Source organism: Colius striatus, chromosome 15 (assembly GCF_028858725.1).
Source record: "Colius striatus isolate bColStr4 chromosome 15, bColStr4.1.hap1, whole genome shotgun sequence".
In the NCBI taxonomy this organism is placed as follows: Eukaryota; Metazoa; Chordata; class Aves; order Coliiformes; family Coliidae; genus Colius; species Colius striatus.
In genome coordinates this window covers 15,133,475-15,152,724 of record NC_084773.1, presented here as the reverse complement: position 1 = coordinate 15,152,724, position 19,250 = coordinate 15,133,475, and the positions used below count along the sequence as shown (strand labels likewise).

At 39.1% G+C, this 19,250-nt stretch overlaps 1 protein-coding gene across 7 annotated transcripts in view; it reads right to left on the bottom strand.

The window, feature by feature from the left end:
* The window catches only part of ATXN7 (ataxin 7), an 86,821-nt gene that overhangs the window by 10,630 nt on the left and 56,941 nt on the right, over positions 1 to 19,250 (bottom strand). For all 7 annotated transcript variants that reach the window (XM_062007943.1, XM_062007948.1, XM_062007947.1 and 4 more), the window contains 2 exons: positions 1,450 to 1,702; positions 532 to 794 (listed from right to left, as the gene is read on the bottom strand). In XM_062007943.1, the coding sequence (XP_061863927.1) occupies positions 532 to 794; positions 1,450 to 1,702 (516 nt within the window). The remainder of the gene's footprint in view (positions 1 to 531; positions 795 to 1,449; positions 1,703 to 19,250) is intronic.

Genomic DNA, 19,250 nt, shown 5'->3' with positions numbered 1-19,250 from the left:
TGGAGAAATTTACAGCTGTAAGGGACTCCAAAGGATGTGAAAATTGTGCATGTTAGGATTAGAGGTCACCATCAACATGAACTGTGACAAACAAATGGTGGAGCTCTGTTGTTGGTTTTGGTGTTAAGAACTTTTCTACCAATCCACTAACACCCAAAGTTACTATGTTCAAAAAGTGCAAAGAGCAGACTGAGTTTATGCTTCTGAGTTTGAGGTACTAGCTGTTCCATTAAATATGTACCTGCCTTGGACCCTCCAAAGAGAGAAAGGAATAGAAAATTTTTAAAGATAGTAAGAACTGTCAGGCCTTTGAGGTCTATAGGGCTTCTGAAAGCAACAGCCACATCTCAAGTGGTTTGTGCCCTTTAAAAGTATGTCAAGTTATAGATTTCAATTCTAATATAGAAAATGTACGTAATTACAAGTTACAGTGTTATAAAGGTGTTATTTCTTATTTCTATATGTTCTGTATATGTATTTCTTTAAATACACTACCAAGGGGAATGTAAGTAAATAATTTAAAACAATTACCTGACAATCTTTTATGTAAAAATTTCCTATTATTGGTATTTTCTTCAGGTTTCTTTTCCAAAAATGGAGGCACAGAGAGAAGACCTTTACCATTCAGTATCTGTCCAGGGGAAGGCAAGGGTGGCTTTGGTATTGAGGGACAATTAAGGCCAGTCTTTATTGAGGAACTCACAGTAGTAGAACAAGTTGGACCAACAGCAGCTTTCAGTTGGGCACCATCTATCTTTGGATGAATCTTTTCCACTTTGACAGATGGAGTCATACTATTATTTATGAAAAACAAGGGGGGAAAATTGCAATAATAAATTATTAAAAGTATTTAAATGTGATTACTCAACAACACTCTGATGTCTTCCCAATGCAAACACAGAACTCCTTTATTCCCCTTTTCCTTATTCTTATCTTTTTTTATTTACACTTTTTTTAATGATGTCCATAATCTCTTCTGTCCTCTTTTCCCCATTTCCTTATAAGTATTTCAGAAAGTCAGAGACTTCAGAAATTGTTATTTGGACTCACAGATGCAGTCTATCACCAAAGCAATGGTAATGGGCCTCTTGTGCTCTGGGAGAAGTGCCCTGTTCTGTGACAGCAAATTATGTTCTCATTCTGCAATCTCACACATGCAGGTCAAAACTCAGAGCTAAAACTCCCTTACAATCAATGTATGTGGATTAGACCAAAGAATTAATAAAATGACCTTAATTTATAGTGATTTAAGATGCAGCTTTGCAAGGGTTCTTGTTCAACATAGTCATGAGTATTATCTATAATCTCAGACTAAGCAGCTGGAAAAGATCTGGAGGAGTTTAAAGTGATTATCTGAAACCAAAAACTCTGAAACAAAGGAATTTCTAGTGCTACAGTAGTGTCTATGGAAGTAGTAACATTTAATTCTTTGTCAAAACGTGTACTCACATTTTATCATGGGGAACTTTGCTATGCTGTACCGAATGCATTAACCTGTTGTTTCCGCTGATCTGCAGCTTGTCTTTGGGTGATTTCAACAACTTGGAATTTGATGATGATGCACTAGTACCGCCACTGGATGAACGATTGCTCCCACTTCCACTGCTACCTTTGTTTTTTGAAGGGAAGGATGAAATGAGGGAAAATACTGAAGAGGAAGGAGGAGTCAAAGGCGGCTTGCTGGAGGAGCTGTGTCTTCTTTCTGAAAAGGAGGAAAATAAAAAGGGTTTTAAGCTCCCATACAGAAACCATTCTTATATATTTCATGTTGTCATTTACTACATTGATTTTTTTCCTTCATTGGCTTGGGAGGTGATCTGCCACATACACAACATCAAGGATTCAAGCCTCACTGTAATCACGAGGCTCCACTCCTTGCTGGTCCCCAGTTGAATACAGTCTCTTTTAACATTGAGAGCTACACTCATCAGCCACTAAAGCTTAGCTTTTAATAACACTCTCCTCATTCTCTCTCCACCTTAAAGAACAAGGAACTGAGAATCCAATCTAGACCTCAGACACACAAAGCAAAGAGGTACCTATCCTCAGGCCAAGTAAGCTTGAATATCAGATTTCCTCAAAGGATAACAATTATCTCTAAGTGTGTCTCCCAAAGGTCAAAACTGTATTGAAGCCAACATTTTAACTTTCATTTCATGACAAGCTATTGGTGTGAACTACTTCAGTGTGGAATGCCCCTGAGAACAGCAGCTCAAGTATTGACCTTCATTGGTTTTTGGGGTGTTATGAGGTTTTGTTATATTCATTTTTTTCTGTCACAGCATGATGGGAGCATTTTTAGGGAGGATTTTTCTTTAGAACAATATTAAAAGGAGCAACAGATATTCTACAAAGAAAACATCTAAACATTTTAATTTGGAGCTCTCAGGTTCCATCAATTAATGTGTTGGAAAGAAATCATTTCATTAATACATTGTTAGCACCATTTCAGTTAAAATAGTGGTTATTATAAAGGCAGTTCTTTCGAACATTGAATTCTTATTCACAGAACACCTGACAGCTTCAGAGAGCACCCAGCTCTGCCTACACACATGGACAGAGTAATTTGCCACTTTCTGGACTGATCCTTGGACACCTGTGACTCCTCAATGATCTGTGTAATCAACACCTGCTTAAGAGACATGTCTGGCACTCAAGGGTATGCAAACCACAGATCTAGGAGAATCAAGAATTAGCTGTTCCAGCAAGGGACTGGAAAGGCATCCTTATCCTCAACAGCAACAATATCTCTTTCTCAGCCAAGTACTGTTAAAGGTGCCAAAATTCACCACCAATCAATCCCAGGAATAGTTTTTTTAGTTCAGTTTACCTAAACTGTGAAAGAAGCAGCTACTCATGAAGTTACAAGACAAGAGTGAAAGTCAAGTACACGTAACCTGTATGGTATGGAAGTCTATAATGGTCTGGAAAATAGAAATTAATTCATCTGTGTTCTGTTTATATGACCTATTTTCCCCCACTCCTAAATACAGCAATCATATGCCACTCAGAAGATGGACTCCATTTGTAGCTGGAAGCTATCAAACAAGACAGCACTGACCCTGCATCAGTGTCATCAGGCACATCATCCTCAAGCAAGGCTGTGACAACATACAACAGCAATAACCAGGGGCAAAGAGTCAAACCCCTACAGCAGTGCAAGAGGAAGACTAAAACCTGGCAAGCTAATTTCTTACAGAGGTGAGGAAGCAGCATTTCAAATATATTCATTAGCTCAGGAGAAAAAAATAAAATAAAATGCACACACCTTAGACCGGGAAACTTCAGTCAAGAGATGACCTCAGACTAAACCACGGGATACATGTTTCTGTGTTTAACTGCAAAATAAGTGCAAGCTACCTAACACACCTACTGCAAAAGTCATCACATCTTGATTAGTATTTACAAAAAAAGCTCTGAGAGGTCAAGTGAAATGTCCAACAGAAATGTGTAACATGCTCCAGTTTATCACCCATCTCAAGAATTAACTGCCTACAAATTGTACTATTTAGAATGAGTGGTTATCTGTGATGTTCAAAGTCAGCTACTTAGTTTTCTAGAAGCAGATGCCACTGAAGTGTTTGTAAGTAATGTTAGCATAGTTATGTTCTAGTAAATGGCTGTGCTTCTAATAGGACATCCTGCTTATTGCCAGATGTCTTTTTATAGCAATGGCAAGAATCCCTGAGCAGCTCTGCTAAGTTACTATTTGAGGGCCATTAGTTCAGCGATGCTACACCCTGTGAGATTGCTCTGGGAGATAATGAGAAAAATTGCTCAATACTCTTCCACCTTCTGTATATTTAGAAAAATCAAAGTCTAAGTTCTTACCACAGCTACAAATAATCTCTAATAAGGCAGTGGATGACATTAGGCCATCATCAGACAAAATATTAATCTCACTTATGAATGCAAATGATATGAACACTTCTTCTCTGGCAACTTTAACTGGTACTCTTCTGGTACGGAACTGAGATGTTACTGTCTACCATTTGCCTGAATGTTTCGTAGCACCAATCTCAGTAGGAGTGAGTTCATACAAGAGTTTCAAGTTGTTGATAATCAACAAAAATTGACCTAAGAGAACTACGGCTAATGGTTGATCTCACACCATGATTATAGTCTACCTGTCAGACAGAATTTCAGTTCTACAGACAGGTGTATGATTTGGACACATTCCCCCTCCCTCCCCCAAATGTCTTTTTCTAGAACTTTGAGACAACTTCTGAAAGAGATATTATAGCACTGTAACTGTGAAACCTTCACTCACTCACTCCTCCTTCTGAATGTAACCACAACTTGTGTGGTTGGTCAACCAAATGAGACAACTTTTCAGCTGATTTTTTTTATAACCTGCCTGGACCTGCTTCATGTTGACTTACACACAAGCAGAGGTAAGGCTGCCAGTAGGAATTCCTTATGTTTAATGTTTCAATCTTTTCATAAAATTAAGGATTTTAAGTGAAATCTGCTTAAGGTCTGTAAAATATCTGAATAATACTGATATCTTGTCTTATTGAAGAAAGTGAATATAATTTTTGAAAGCAGACACGTTTTAAGCATGGCATACTTGATCTAATAAATGTATTTACTGACAGACTTATGTAGTCTTTTAATGGAAAAATTACTACACAAACTGTCACTGAACAATCAAGACCACCATGCTTATTATGCTAAGCATATTATAATGATAAATTCTACTAATCAACTGCCAATCTAACACTTGCTATTAACTCTGACTCAGCCTAAAAACATTTAAATATCTAATTATTTCCAGGTGTTCAGTTTTCAAATTTTAAAAGTTAGCATTCACATCCCTTCTCTTCACATAACTCTTGGAAGAAAAACATGGGTTTTTTTATTGTCATAATTGCTTTTACATCACATTAAAGTGGTATTTCAAATACTGTGCCTGGGAAAAAGGGTTCTAAAATTTAGGAGGAGGGTTTTTCATGTGAGTGAGATGTTACACTTGTGTTTTATTTTCTTTTTTAAATATCAGAAAGATATAAGTTTTGGCTTTGAGCAAAGAAACTTAAAGTCTTTATTGATCCCACGGCACCAAGTAGAAACTGATTTAAAATGAAAGCCACATTCAACACTAAACTTTAGATAAGCTCCTCCTTAAATATCTTTGCATTTGGGAAACGTCAGGAGAAAGGCTGTACAGAGAGTTAGAAAGCTGTGAAGAGACAGCATCCCAGCAAAGCCTGTCTCTGCTTGGTGAGGGGGATATCTGTCAACTATCAATTTGGAAAAATAAAGTGATTGTTTCTGTGCTACTGGACTTAGCGTTGACCACGAATTATACCTGTGTGCTGCCAGAGCACACAAGCCTTCCTGATAAAATGGATACTGATAATTTAAATATCTTCAAGTGCTTTAAAAAAAGAAAAAGTTAAATTAAACATCTTCACTTGGCCCTTAGTTTGGCTGCCAATTTTCTTAGGTTTAAAATCCAATTTTCCATTCTATATTTCCTACTAAACATGCACTAATTTCTGACAAAATACATTAAAAGTAACCTGGAATGAGAAGAGTAAAAGGAGGATGAGAAAAAAAGAAAGCTTCTCACCATATTTGGCTACTACTTCTTCCACCAATGAGTAAACACTTGGACTTACTGTGATTTATAACTTTATTACTCTATTAAAACAAGATATCTTTTAATAGAGAAAAGTATTCTATTTTTCATAAAATGCTACTTTCTTCGCTCTATGCCTTAATAAAAAAGAATATTTAATAGTAACAATACTCTAAACATGTTCCCCCCAGGTCTAGACTTAGTTTCAAAAACCTAGGAGCTGTTTAGTGCTCTTCATTCTCTCTGGGCATCAATTAATAGTTCTAAGCAGCAAGTACAACATGTATGGATCAAATTTCATAAACTCATTTTTTCATCCTGACTTCTTACGTAAGCACAGGGCAAAAAGTCAAACTGACCTGTGTCAGAGGTAGCAGAGCCATCATCAAAACGAAGTGTGCCCATTTCAACACAGAAAAGTTTAGGTCAGTGAAATACATTGCAACTTCAAAAAGTCACCTTTAATGCAGGTTAGCCAAGACTACACCCTTAAATGTGCATACTGAAACAAAGCATTAAGGTAACTTTAAGTTATTGTTTCATTTATCTGTCTCAATGTATAAAGTGTAAGCATGATAAAAATGCAACTAGAGGCAAACTCCTATTTTTTACCTTCATACAGAGCTACCGTTTGACTTCTCATTCAAGAAACTATTTAGTACAGTAATATTAAAACAAACACCTCTTACCTGAGAAGAAAAATCTGTTTTCTGCCCATACAACTATTACATTTCTGGAGTAATTGTGGAGAGATAATTTACTTATTTTAATTTCTCCAGAAGGATCAGATCCAAGACATCTGAGGAAAGCACTGCTGTGGAAGGGCACCTTACCACAGTTACAGATACTACTGCAGCAAGCAATTACCATCCCTTTTGGAGCCCTACCCCAAATGCCTGTGCTGGGCTGTGATCCACCATCACTCTGACCTCACCACAATGACGAAAGAAGAAAAAAAACTAGACCTGTGATGGTTTTCACAGGGGAAACTTGGGAGCTAAAGCAATCACAGGCATAGCAGGGAAATTACTCTCCCTTTGATGCCATGCTGGCAGCATGCAGCTGCTTGGGAGCAATTGCCTGTGTGGGATTTTGATCTGCTGCTCACTCACTTATTGCTGCTTGATTACTCCACCCTAATCACAGGGCTGAGATACCAAGGATTCTGCCTTAATCTTCCACTGATGTCCCTTTAATCATCCCATCAGTTCTGTTTGCACTGTAAGTCAGCATGAGGTCACTCCATCTTCCATTGTGTGGGGTGTTTGAACTCACACTCTTAGCTGAATAGACAATATCTGAACAAGCTCCTTTTTCACTCCAACAAGAAAGTGACAGAAAAGAATATATATGGAGTCTAAGCTACCAGTATGACAGACTGTCAAGGCTTGATTGGCACCAATACAATCTGTCACATCTCTAGAGAGAATTCTTCTTACTTTGCCATTAAAAAACATTGCTTTGCAACTAGCAACTAATGTTATTGTTTCCCACTCAGTGTTAGCAAAACCACAATGACAATCTGACTGATAGTGATGTATGCTTATGAAACTCCATTTACAGAAAAATAAAGCTAGGAAGAAAAAAAAGTATACAATCTATATTGCACCATACCAAATGAAAGTCAGGTTGGCTCATACATAAGCATTATGTTTCTTTATGTATTTACATTACTTACCACAATGGTCTTCCTTATTTTCACCAGAGTTCTTAAATATTTTAGATAACTAGTAATAGGTATAAATTACTTATCTAAGAAATAGGATTATTTAATAGCTTTTATACAGACTATGGCCAAGTTAGCAATACTGATGCAACTTTACAGCATGCACTCCCTCACTTCAAAAATATTCAGCACAATTGCAGTACAGATTGTTTCTATTACCTGTGTAGAAAGCACTAGGTAGAGGCAGTTAAGCTATGATAAAAATTTGCTTCTAGAATGTGACTCTTCTCAAAAAGCCATTAAAATGCAGCCTAGCCATTTTTGAAGAGAGTATTTCTAAAAACCCAGAGTTTACCTCCACACCTTTACATTAACAGGTTTGCTTTGCCCAGCAGGGATTTAAAATGTGCTGGTTTCTCTGGTTTTACATCACACCTTTACCACATATGTGTTACAGCATTTTAAGGGAAAAAGAACTGAAGTCATACATTTACAGAGACCAATCACTTTTAAAAGTCCCTTTAAAATATTCTTTCACATTAGAGCAATTTGTGGAGGCTTCAGCATAGGAAGTGCCATGAAACATTTATGTTCTTCCCTAATGAGAACTCAGAAAATTATCTTCCTCTCAGAAAACCCTTTGTTGAAGCCAACAAAGAAATAAAACTAAATACTGAGTATGCTTCAAAATAATGTGTCAATTCCTAGGACATAAAATCTGTCTCTGCTTTAACCAGGGTGCATTGATTTAGTTGGAAACCCTGTAATTACAAATTATTTTTTTAAGCTATGCTTTGGTTAGAAATGCTCAGTTCAAAACCCAAAGCTCACATATGTACTAATATTTGGGGTTTCAGTGTATCATCCCAGTTCCAGAACCCATTCCACAGTAATTCACACTGATTTAAGATACATCTGAATGTTTATGACGGTCCAGCACTGTCCTTGGGAAATCCAAACTTCAATGCAAACAAAAGTCACTGACAATTTTGAATGATGTTTTTGTAACAGCTAAAAGCTGTGTGTAAACTATTTCCTATCAGTCTAGAAGTCTTGGACTGACAGATTTTAGTTCAACTTTCACTTTAGTTTGTTTTTAAACACAGGTTTACAGGTGCACTTAATATAGCAAATGCAAGCAGAGCTGGGAAAGTGGAAAACATTCTCTGAGAAGTATTCTGGCTTTCTTCTTCCCCAGCCTCACTGTGCTGCATTAGCTGTACCACTTCAACCCTCTGGCTTCTGAACACTGATACATTTGAATATTTGCAAATCATTTACTCAACTCACTAGAGGTGCCAGGACAGTTAGTGAGTGAGTTAACCACATCCCTTTGAACAAAACTCAAATGCAAACCTTCTGTTCCTTCCATGACAATAGTTACAGAGAAGCACTGGCTACTTTGAAAACTGCACAAACAATTCCTGAACTTCCCATTTCTAAATGTGTTTATAATTTGCCTAGAGATTTAATTTCAAGAATCAAAACCCACTTGCAAGGGATCACTGTGCAAAATATGTTAGATAAAGCAGCATGAAATTCTGTGTAAGCGGGGTCACGGTTTTGTTGCTGCTATTGAAGAAAAAGAGGGAAAAGTGTAAAAAGATAATTTTCACTACTAAGATTCTGAATGCCAACTTCAATACTTTAAAATTGTGTTTCAAAAAGGAGATGACCCTGTAGCTATAATTTAGAGTATTTATACAATACTTCTAAAAATGGTACAACTGCAGTGCAGCCAGGATGGTGGTGTAATTCTCTAAGAGCATGACACTAACTGGGCAGGAATGGCCATCTCCACTATGGCAACTGCTGCAAAATGGCCCCAAATCCAGCACATCTCCTCTGATCTCCAAGCTTACTCCCAGAGAAAGGGGTGAGGAACAGATTGCACATACAGTTATTAAGAATGTAGCCAAAAAAACAGCAATGCTGAAATATATTTAAATAAACATACTACAAGTACATCTCTCCACTGCTGCCTCTCTACAACTCTCTACATTACTAAAGCTGGTTTTCCCCATTTTTCATAGTTGTTAATAATTTGTTCCTTTCAAAAGCCCTTGTATTCAGTGCACGTGAGTAGTTCTGTAATCAGTTGCCACAGGATTTAAAATTCCTTTTTAAAATACACAAGATTTTCCCCTGAGACATGTAAAATAAACTTTGAAGCATCAACCAACATGTAGTCACCTCAAGCCTGCAGACAAACTTATGTTTTTTCTGTGTTGTGCAGCTCCCAGTGGCAAATTAGATTTAAGGATGCTCCCATCAGATCTGTTTCAGCTATTCAGAGCCCCATGGAGATGAGCAAAATTGTCGAGAGCAACATGGGAAAACTGAGAGGCAGGACATTAACCATGGAGCCAAACCACAAGCAAAACAGAGCCAGGGAGAGCAGCTGTTGGGAGGTTCCTCCTCATTACCTATTGAAGGGTGTTTTCCATCCTTCTCCCAATCCCCTTCTCTGCTCAGGTAAACCCAAACACAGGGGCTTTAAGATCTCAAAAAGTCTCTGGCATAATATCAAAGATGAAACTTCCAGTTTGCTTTCTTGACAACCTTGCCAAGAGATGAGAAAGAGATTTCTCACTAGGGAACTAGCCCTAGCCCTTATGGTCAGTAGTTGTCTTGTAAATCTGTCAAGTGCTGGAATATAAATATACTGCAAAGTTATTACAGAAGGACAGTAGAATGTCTTAGGTGGTAATCAGGCCACAGAGAGATTAAAATGTCCACGTTGTGAGCACTAATCTCTGTGTAGCCTTTTGATGACATGACAATACCTGCACTGTTTGACTAAAAAGCAGGTGTTGAATAAATAATTCTTTGGCTATTAAAAAAAATACTGTTTTTTTGGAATAAACTTTAGAAAAGCCACAGTGATAACAAACACAAGCAGCAAACAGACACAGGTAGCCAGAACAGGGCAGCAGCATATCAAGATGCAGGGTGGGTCAACTTCCTCAAAAATACATCTGTAAAGCTGTTGTCTCATATGGGCTTACTCTGAACATTGAAAAAAAGCTCCAGTTTTTCAAAAAGAGCCTAAAGCTAAATAAAAAGAAAAAATCATGTTACTCCAAAGCTTCATAAAAAGTTGAGCAAACAGAATTTTTATAACGGACTGTGGGTTGAAAGCATGGGAATAAAGAACTAAGGGAAGAACTATCACCTAATTTTTTATTTTCTCACTCTCTGCCCATTTTCCACCCAGAAATCAAGTTTACACCTTTAACACCATGTTATTCCCCTTCAGCATCAGCAATACTCCTCACAAGACCTTATCATGTAACATTTTAGTATTGCATAATGTATTCAGGTGAGTTCACACATCCAACGCCTGTCTAGCTTTCATCTTGCTTATGCTCCCTACTTACACCCTAATCAGGAATTTTAACATAGCTAATTTCTCTACCTGTAGCAATCTTGAATCGTTGTATGTTGACTGCCAGACTCAGTTCCGCTACCAAAAAGATAATTTGCTTAAAAGCTGTCAGTGAACCCAAATCCAAAAAAGGGGTAACTGGTAAAGTTCTGGAGATGAGCGTTAAAGAAAAGGCCTTGAAAGAGATAAAGATGAGTGAATTGACTTTGTTTTGAGCAGGAAAATAAGAGAAAACATCACAGGATATGCACAGAGATAGTAGTGTCAGCTAAGTCACACGCTTTGATTTTGTCATTAAGAAACTGTGATAAATTACGTACTGCACGACTAACTAGTGACATCCACTGCCACACCATACAAAAGCTTTAGAAGATTAAAGAGAAACACGCACATGGCTACTTAGAACTAGCCAACTACAACAGCCCCTCCTCTCCTCTGAGGTGTAACTGCTCACAGCAGAGAGGAGGAAATGCTGGCTGATGCAGTCAAGAAGGAAGCTCCCATCGCTATCTTTAATGTTACCTGTCCCTTATTTCTGTCCCCGTACTTAGAGCACTGACCCCACACCCCCTATGGATGCAATAACTCCCGTGCTTCCCTACAGCAAAAGGGACAAAAGCGTTACTCGGCCTCTGTACCTGGCAACACCTGCATACAGGAAAACCTCACAGAGAAATGAGACTAGTCAGAGGGATCCAGGCTGGGGTTCTGCCTGCACAGCTACCAACCCATTTTCTGTTCCAAGGCTTTAAACAATATATTTTTAACTTTTTCAGGATGGAAGCAAACATGAGTAGGGTGAATTGCAACAGTTTTAAAAGATGTTTCAAGAGACAAATAACTTTCCAAAATGTGAAGTCTCTCAGAACATAAATACTCTATTTGAAACACAATAAATAATTTGTTTCCTTGATTTAACCCTGATTTAACATTTTTAAGCATCATTCATTTTTCAATGACAAAAAAAGGATCATTACAGCTTATTTCATTAACACTAGTCAACCACAATTGGCATGAAACAACTGTTTCCATGTTTAAAAACATTGACCATGTTAACTACAAGCCAATTAACGTTTTACTGCAGCATTAGCACAGAAAACTCTCACAGAAATCATTAATACAGTCAAACGGGGGCCACAAATCTACTGTGCCTGCACAATAACGTCTTTCAAATGAAATAAACCAGCCTTTTCATATTTCACTTTGAGAGAAGAACAGAGGAAAGCTGTAATTACGATGTGCTAACTGAACTGTTTGTGCAAGTTTAACATTTTAAATGAAAACACGACATTCAGGCTCTGTCTGCATTTCCCATTTCCTGCGAAGATGAGATATAACGGCAGAGGCCATTCTCTGCCCACAGCCAGCCATCCGCAGAGCCCAAACAAGGAATGTTATTTGCCCTCTGATTTATAAATTACATGGATGAGCACACTCAGGAAAACATGTCAAATGAACGTGCTTTTAATACTTTCTTTTCCTTAATTAATACTTTGATTAACAACTGTCAACAGAGGCCTGACAGGATTACCATTGTCTAAGTTTTTATTGCTGTTTTCTCCCCTTGCATCCTCCCCATCAGAGCTGAGGCTTCCGAGTACTTCTAGGGCATTTTCAGGTTTCTGTGAGGAAACAACTGGGGAGCAGCAGCCTCCTCCTGCAGCCTCCATGGTCAGGAGAGAAGTGCAGGGCTGTGGCAGGCTTCAGCAGAGGCTGGGTGGCACAGTACAGAGCAGAGCTCACCACTTGGCCCCTGCTGGCAGCCAACTCGCTACCCGCCTGCTTTTGGAGCCAGGCCAGGCCACTCCAGTGACATTTCAGCAGGGCTCAGGCAGGCCGCTTGCAGTGCTTAATCCCTCACAGGGAGATCATCCACGTCACTTGGCGAACTCTGCCCTGTGACACCCCTGGGCAATGCCACCATCCACACTGGGCAGCTTCACCACTGGTGCTGGGGCTACAGGCTGGCCTCACGCCCTCTGCAGCAAGCAGTTGCCCTCTTAGACTTTAACTACAAGCCTGCTGCTGACCATGGGCACTGGAGCCATGGAGGTGGCATCGGCACTGGTCAGCTATGGCCACGGCACTTCCATGTTGGGACAGCTGCCCTGCAGCTACACTACCAAGCCTGGAGGCACTCAGCATCCTCAAACCTGCAGCTTCCTAGGCTATTGGTAGCCCAGGGAGACATGGTCACTGTCACATCAGGGCACACACCCGGTGTGTTTCTCCAGCAGCAAAAATTTACTCCAGTATTTACTGCCCTGAAGTTGCTAACAGGTCTTGACATTCTGAACCTCCCAACTCTGAACCTCTGAGATTTAATCTCCAACTCTTGACATTCTGAACCTCTCCGATCTGAATGTCAAGGTCTGATTTTCATTCAAAGTCAGTGCATGGATACTAAAATCTAATTTCTAACAAATTACTAATTACTGGACCATTTCTTAAGTAATCACTCATAAAAAATACAGTGCCTTTGCTGACAAAAAGAGTAAGAAGAACAAGCTTGTGGCTCCTGCTCTTGTTTTTAACTGCCATAAATAAAGATTAAATTGCTGGTCATTCCTCACTTATCAAATTGCACTCAAATTAGATTTTAAAACCAAGCAAATAACTTTTTTACTAAAATGAAAAGTTTGCCATCAGGAAAGACAGTTGGCTTGTATAAAAGTCTTTTGGGTACTAATATTAGTGTGTTAGCCTGACATTTTCTGAGTGAGCCAGGGCTCTAGCTTGGAGAAGAGGAGACTGAGAGGTGATATTATTAATGCTTACAAGTACATAAAGGGTGGGTGTCAGGAGGATGGAGACAGGCTGTTCTCAATGATGGCCAATAATAGGACAAGGGGCAACAGGTACAAGCTGGAATGTAAGAGGTTCCAAAGAAATACAATGAAGAATTTCTTGAGTGTGAGGGTCAGGGACCACTGGAAGGGGCTGCCTAGATGGGTAGTGTCCTTCTCTGGGGACATTCAAAACCCACTTGGATGAGTTCCTGTGTGACCTACTCTAGGTGGTCCTGCTCTGGCAGGGGAGTTGCACTGGATGATCTTTCGAGGTCCCTTCCAACCCTTGAGATTCTGTGATTCTGTGAAGAAGGGTTAAACAAAAGCAGAGAGCACCATTTTCATTAGTTTGAGTTTTGTTTGGGTTAGTTTTTTTTTTTTTTTTAAATGGAACATGCAGAAACCTAGAGACTATTTCTCCCATTAACAGGTTTAGAAATTAATACTGAATCCCAAACCACCAATACTAAATGCTAAACTTTCCATGTCTTGTACTCAGAATACAAGACAGCAACCAGCTCCTCCTTCACTCTGAATTTCAAGAAGTTGACAGCTCATGTCACCTACCCATTAATTGTTAAGGACAACTCAGGAATACAAAGGTATTTCCTTGGATTAAAGTTGTTTTTAAAACACATCTTCCATTGCTAAAATTAGGACCCGAGGCATGTATGTTTTTGGAGAAGTTATTTATATTGTACACTCTTCTATTTGACAGCTGTAATTAAAACTGGGTAAGTCTCCAACAGATTTTAGTGGTTCACAAAATTCTTGACTTTAAAATACTATGTGGGGAACCAGCACCAATGCATCTGTCTTAAAAACTAGAATTTATGGTTCTTTAAGTCTTTGCTTTGGCCTACTCTCATCTTAGGACTTGTTCTGCAAGTAAACTGACCAAGATCAGGCACTTAATTTAATTCACACGTGTGACAATAGAGAAAGCTGTTCTTCCTTCTGAGTAAGAGTGAGGACAAAGAATCCAACTGCTAAGAAATCCTCACAGCTGGGCATCAAGGCAGGGCTGAAATGGAAGGGAGAGGCATGACGGTATATTCACATGGGGAGAAAACAGCAACGGCCCACAGGGAAGCACACAATGGCAGAGCGAGAATGCAATAGAAATTGGTGCCTGCTTATGTTACAACAGCAGCAGCGTATTTGGCAACTGTCTCAATCTCTGTGTTCATTCTTATTTACTATTTTCCAATGACCACGGGTTTTAAGTAACTTTATTAAGTAAAGTTTCATGGGATTTCACCTTGAAAAGGATGGTGCATGGGCCACAGTTAAAATCACATACTGCAAGTAGACTCTGACAAATGCAAAAGTAATTTTACTTAATGGAGTAAAACCCACCTGTTATACAAGGCAAAGTTTTTTTTCCTGGTACTAAATACTGCAAGAGGTTTTAAGTTGTGTTTTCTAATCAAGACCACTTAAAATCATTTAAAAAAACATCCCCAGGGAACAGGGCTGAAGTGACAAGATTCCTGCTCTTGCAACAGGACAGGAAAGAAAGGCAGGGCAGAGTGGAGAGAAGCAGTTCCACACGAAACACTGTAGAGAACCTAGTTTCCAGCTCTTTGATGTTGCAAGATCATCCAAGAAGGACAACTTAAATTGTATTGAAACCATGCAGGGGAAGACAGTTTGCTTCCTCCTACTCAATGTAATGTAAAGAACATCATCATCTTCCTCCTTTCCTTATGTCCTCACAGAACATATGTAACATGAAAAGATATTGATACCATTTGTGATGCTATCACTATGCACACACGTCCAGTACCTCCCTAGTATAAACGAGTACTGGAGAACAGTAAGAAATACCAACAAATCCAAACAAAGCAAACATTCTAGAACCTATACCTTATGTTTTCTTCTCTGGTTCTCTGAAATAACATAAATGCTGCTCTACTATACCTCCCTCCACTTATCTACATTGTAGTGCTCTGCATTTTGAAGTTAGGTTAATTTTAAGAGAACTGAAGGGTTGGATTTAAGACAGCATAGTGTGTCCTCCCACCCCCTTGCTGAGAGAAGTCCGAAAGATACTGGCATTAAAACCCATATTCAGACAGGAAAGGTAGGAAACTCTCAGTGCTATTATGGAAGAAAGGCAGGAAGATTTTCAGTGGCTGGTGATCACGTGCACACTCCTGCCTAGTTGTGGCATGTGTGTGTCTTATTAAACTGGCAGGCCAGGAAAAAAAAAAGCAAAATATGACATGAAACCTGAAGCTATGCAAGTGCACAGAACAGGAGGTGTTGCAATGGGAGAGCAACGGCAAAATATACAGGACAAACCCACAGAGGATCAGGCTTCATTATCTCCACTGCACATAAAACAACCCATTTATCCTTGCTGAATTTTAAGAAATCTCAGGCATTAATTTCCCAATCACTTTAAGCTGGCTGGTGCAAGCTAATACTGCCACAGCAAAGAGCACTCCTGCCCTCTCCCCTGATCCTGAATGCTCACTTCAAGCCTTTGCACCATCTGCTCTCTCCATAACAAAGGGCAAACCCATCCATTCAAAGACCTGACAGTCTCACAAACCACAAGCCTTCTTTTGCCAAAGTTAGCAATTAACAGCGAGGACTAGCAAGGACTCAAGTGTGACTTGATCCCAGCGAACAGGATGGAGGCCTAAGCAACTGAGGATGACAAAGAACTAGGTTGTGAGCTGCAGGAACAGTTAGTTTGCAAATTCCTAGAAGTTTTGAGGTGTATGTAAAAAAATGTAGACTCCCAAGGGATTTCATCTGATTGATATCAACACTGCATAAGCTGGGCTTGCTTACACTGCAGTATGCTTATGTTTACATTTAGTACTGTCCAAAATGGTTTTGTTGTAAATATTTTGCTTTCAAGAGATTGTTTGGTTACTGGCTACTATTATTATTCTTCCTGGAAGGAAGAGAATGATGGGCCTTGAGCCAACACTTCTTGATCAATTGAGAACTCCAGCATGGTTACTTGGAAAAATGACTTTGCTGCTATGGGAGGTGCATGGAAAGAACCCTGCCACGTGCTACGGGACACCAGGAAACCAGCCTTGGTGAAGGGAATGGCAAAGGCATATAAAAAGTAGTGCTACTGACTTGTATTTATGGCCTTCTGTGTCTTTTTTTTTCTGAAGCTGGAAATCAATGCTTCTAAGTACCATCATGAATGACATCATGAATGAAATTCCCAGATCCTCTAGAACGACAGGGCAACAGATTTTGAAATCAGTGGATTTTCTCCCCAGCTGCTGCCACTTTAGAGAATGTCTTATGTGCTACAGAAAACAGAAACATACTGTGCAAGAGCTCCAATTTTGGTGGGGTTTTTTTCCAAGTGGGTATGATTAGAAATATTTCAGGTTTCAGAAAAGTGGAGTAAATCCAAAAAAAAATGGATGACTGAGTATAGAGGAACAACTTGACAAGCTTGTTGGTGCACAATAAAGTGACAGCATTTTATGCTTTAGTACCAACTCGACTTGTGCAATGTGCTTGTTTACATCAGAAATAAAAAATTCAACTGCTACCCATACAGTATGTGTGTAAACACAGAAAGGGAAGGCTTCTATATAGACTTACGCCATTTTCAGGGACTAAAACTAGAAAAAGACATTTAGTAGACTAGATTTCAAGTGCCATCTGGACAACTGGGACAGGTCAGAGGAAAGAGCAAGCAGCTCAGGAGCTCCTCAGGGCTTTCGGCACATCCTAACTATCTGCCAAGCCTCCAGCCTTCCAAGGTACATTCTTGTGATCATAGAAAAAGATGATGGGTATGGTCCTAAAGGGTCAGTTCCCATCCTCATTTTGAATACTGATTATTCTTACAGAGACTTAGACAGAAAAGGGAACTGGTCATTACTAAATTTAAGTGACTCTAGCTGTCATTCTCAATCCATGACAAGCAAGATGTGAGCTACTCTAGGTGGTCCTGCTCTGGCAGAGGGATTGGACCAGATGATCTTCCAAGGTCCTTTCCAACCCTTAAGATTCCATGTTCAAGCTTTGCAATTCTACACACATGTGTAAGTTTATATCATTTCTGTAGCTATCAAAGCGGCCCTGAGTATTTTTAGAAGCTCTCTGAGGGACATCTTTGTGACCTACATGATGACCTTTGGTCAAAGAGTACATGGCACTATGATGGGGAGGAGACTGAACTGTGGCAGTTTAAAAACCTTTTCTTTGACCTTAGAGGTCAGGAGAGGGCCAATATGGCATGCTTCCAGGCATATACATGGTTACATGTGGCTTGTCAGAGGCTGTAAGCCAAAATGAAACTAAAGAAAACGAGTGCTAGCTAGTCCCATGCCAAAGATGAGAAGGGCCTTACAAACTACTATAAGATTTCTCATTATGATCTAGAGAAGTGAAAGAAAAAGAATTACTTCATTAAGTCCTAATACAGCAGAACATCAAAGTGCTGCTACAAACCAAATGAAGACTTCAGCCATGCAGTAAAAATGGAGACACAGCCAATTGTTCTCTTAGCAAGGAGAGGAGCCATGAATTACATGTGACTATCTATGGGCGATAATGGACAGCTCTTAAAACTAAAAGAAGTATTTCACACAAAACTTTTGATCAGCTCAAATCCAGCTCTACAAACAATCCACAAACCTCTGAAAGCTTTAGGTTCAAAGGTGGAAGGGTACACTGAAAGGGGTACACCTTCTATCTAACCTGCAGAATTAGCTGCAACACACCACAGAATCTAGGGCCTTTCCCACCACCAGACATGACAAACAGGTTCTTTGCAGCTGGCGGGGTCACATACAGAGGACATGGCACAATATAGCTTCTGCCTGGCGAAGGAAGGAAAACCTATGGAGTGAAAACATAAGATGGTGAACTGGCCAAAAGAGAAGGCTTCCTTTCGAAAAGCTACTCTATAGAGAATTGTGAGTTAAAGGTTTCCCGACAATCTTGACAAACAACGAGGGAAAACTCAGCTATGTAAGAACTGCTTCAGCTCTCCAGGAGCCTGGTCTAATTGCATCCTTTACAAAGCAATCTAAAAAGTGAGTTTCATCTCAACATGGGCAACTCATTATCTGGGGAACAGAGAACAGAAAAGAGGACAGGAATCTCTTGATGATGGTTCTTCTTTCTCTAATACAACCTGGGGAAACAAAATGTAATTGCAATCTTGTGGCCAGCAGCACTCTCAGACATTGCAGAACTCATATGAAGCAGCAGAGCAGGCAACGTTTATCACGAGTTTACACATTAGACACATTAATGGCTTTTTCTCCTACATCATTTTGCTGGTTGTTCAAAGGATTAACCTGTTGCCCTGATGCATGACAACTGAAGGAACATCTACATAAATTATAGAGTAAAAATATTGATTTTCTATACAAGCACTACATTATGTTTTTATTTCATCAGGAGCAGATAAGAGGGTTCGGAAGTATTTTGGCTTTTACTGCCTGAGCTAGCTAATGATGGCCTATTTGGTCAATAACAGTATCAGATACTCATGTAAAATGTTCTATCTTATTTATGTCTTTTTCTTTGTTATTTATTACATTTTAAAACTATATTTGTTATTTTTTTCAACTTTCATATTGTTATAGAGCTGTTACAGAGCTTCGTACTGCAAGAGCTAATCCAAGACTGCTATTGAAAAGCTATTTTTTGGTACAGGCAGACACAACACAACATTTAGGAATCTAAATTGTCTTCAAGGCCGTTTACATTACTTGGATATAATTATTTAGTGATAAACTGAATTAAGTCTAATGGTAAGATTAAAAAGGTGGCATTAATTGTGCTCTTTTGAAAGTGACTTTCAGCCTGCAATTATCACTT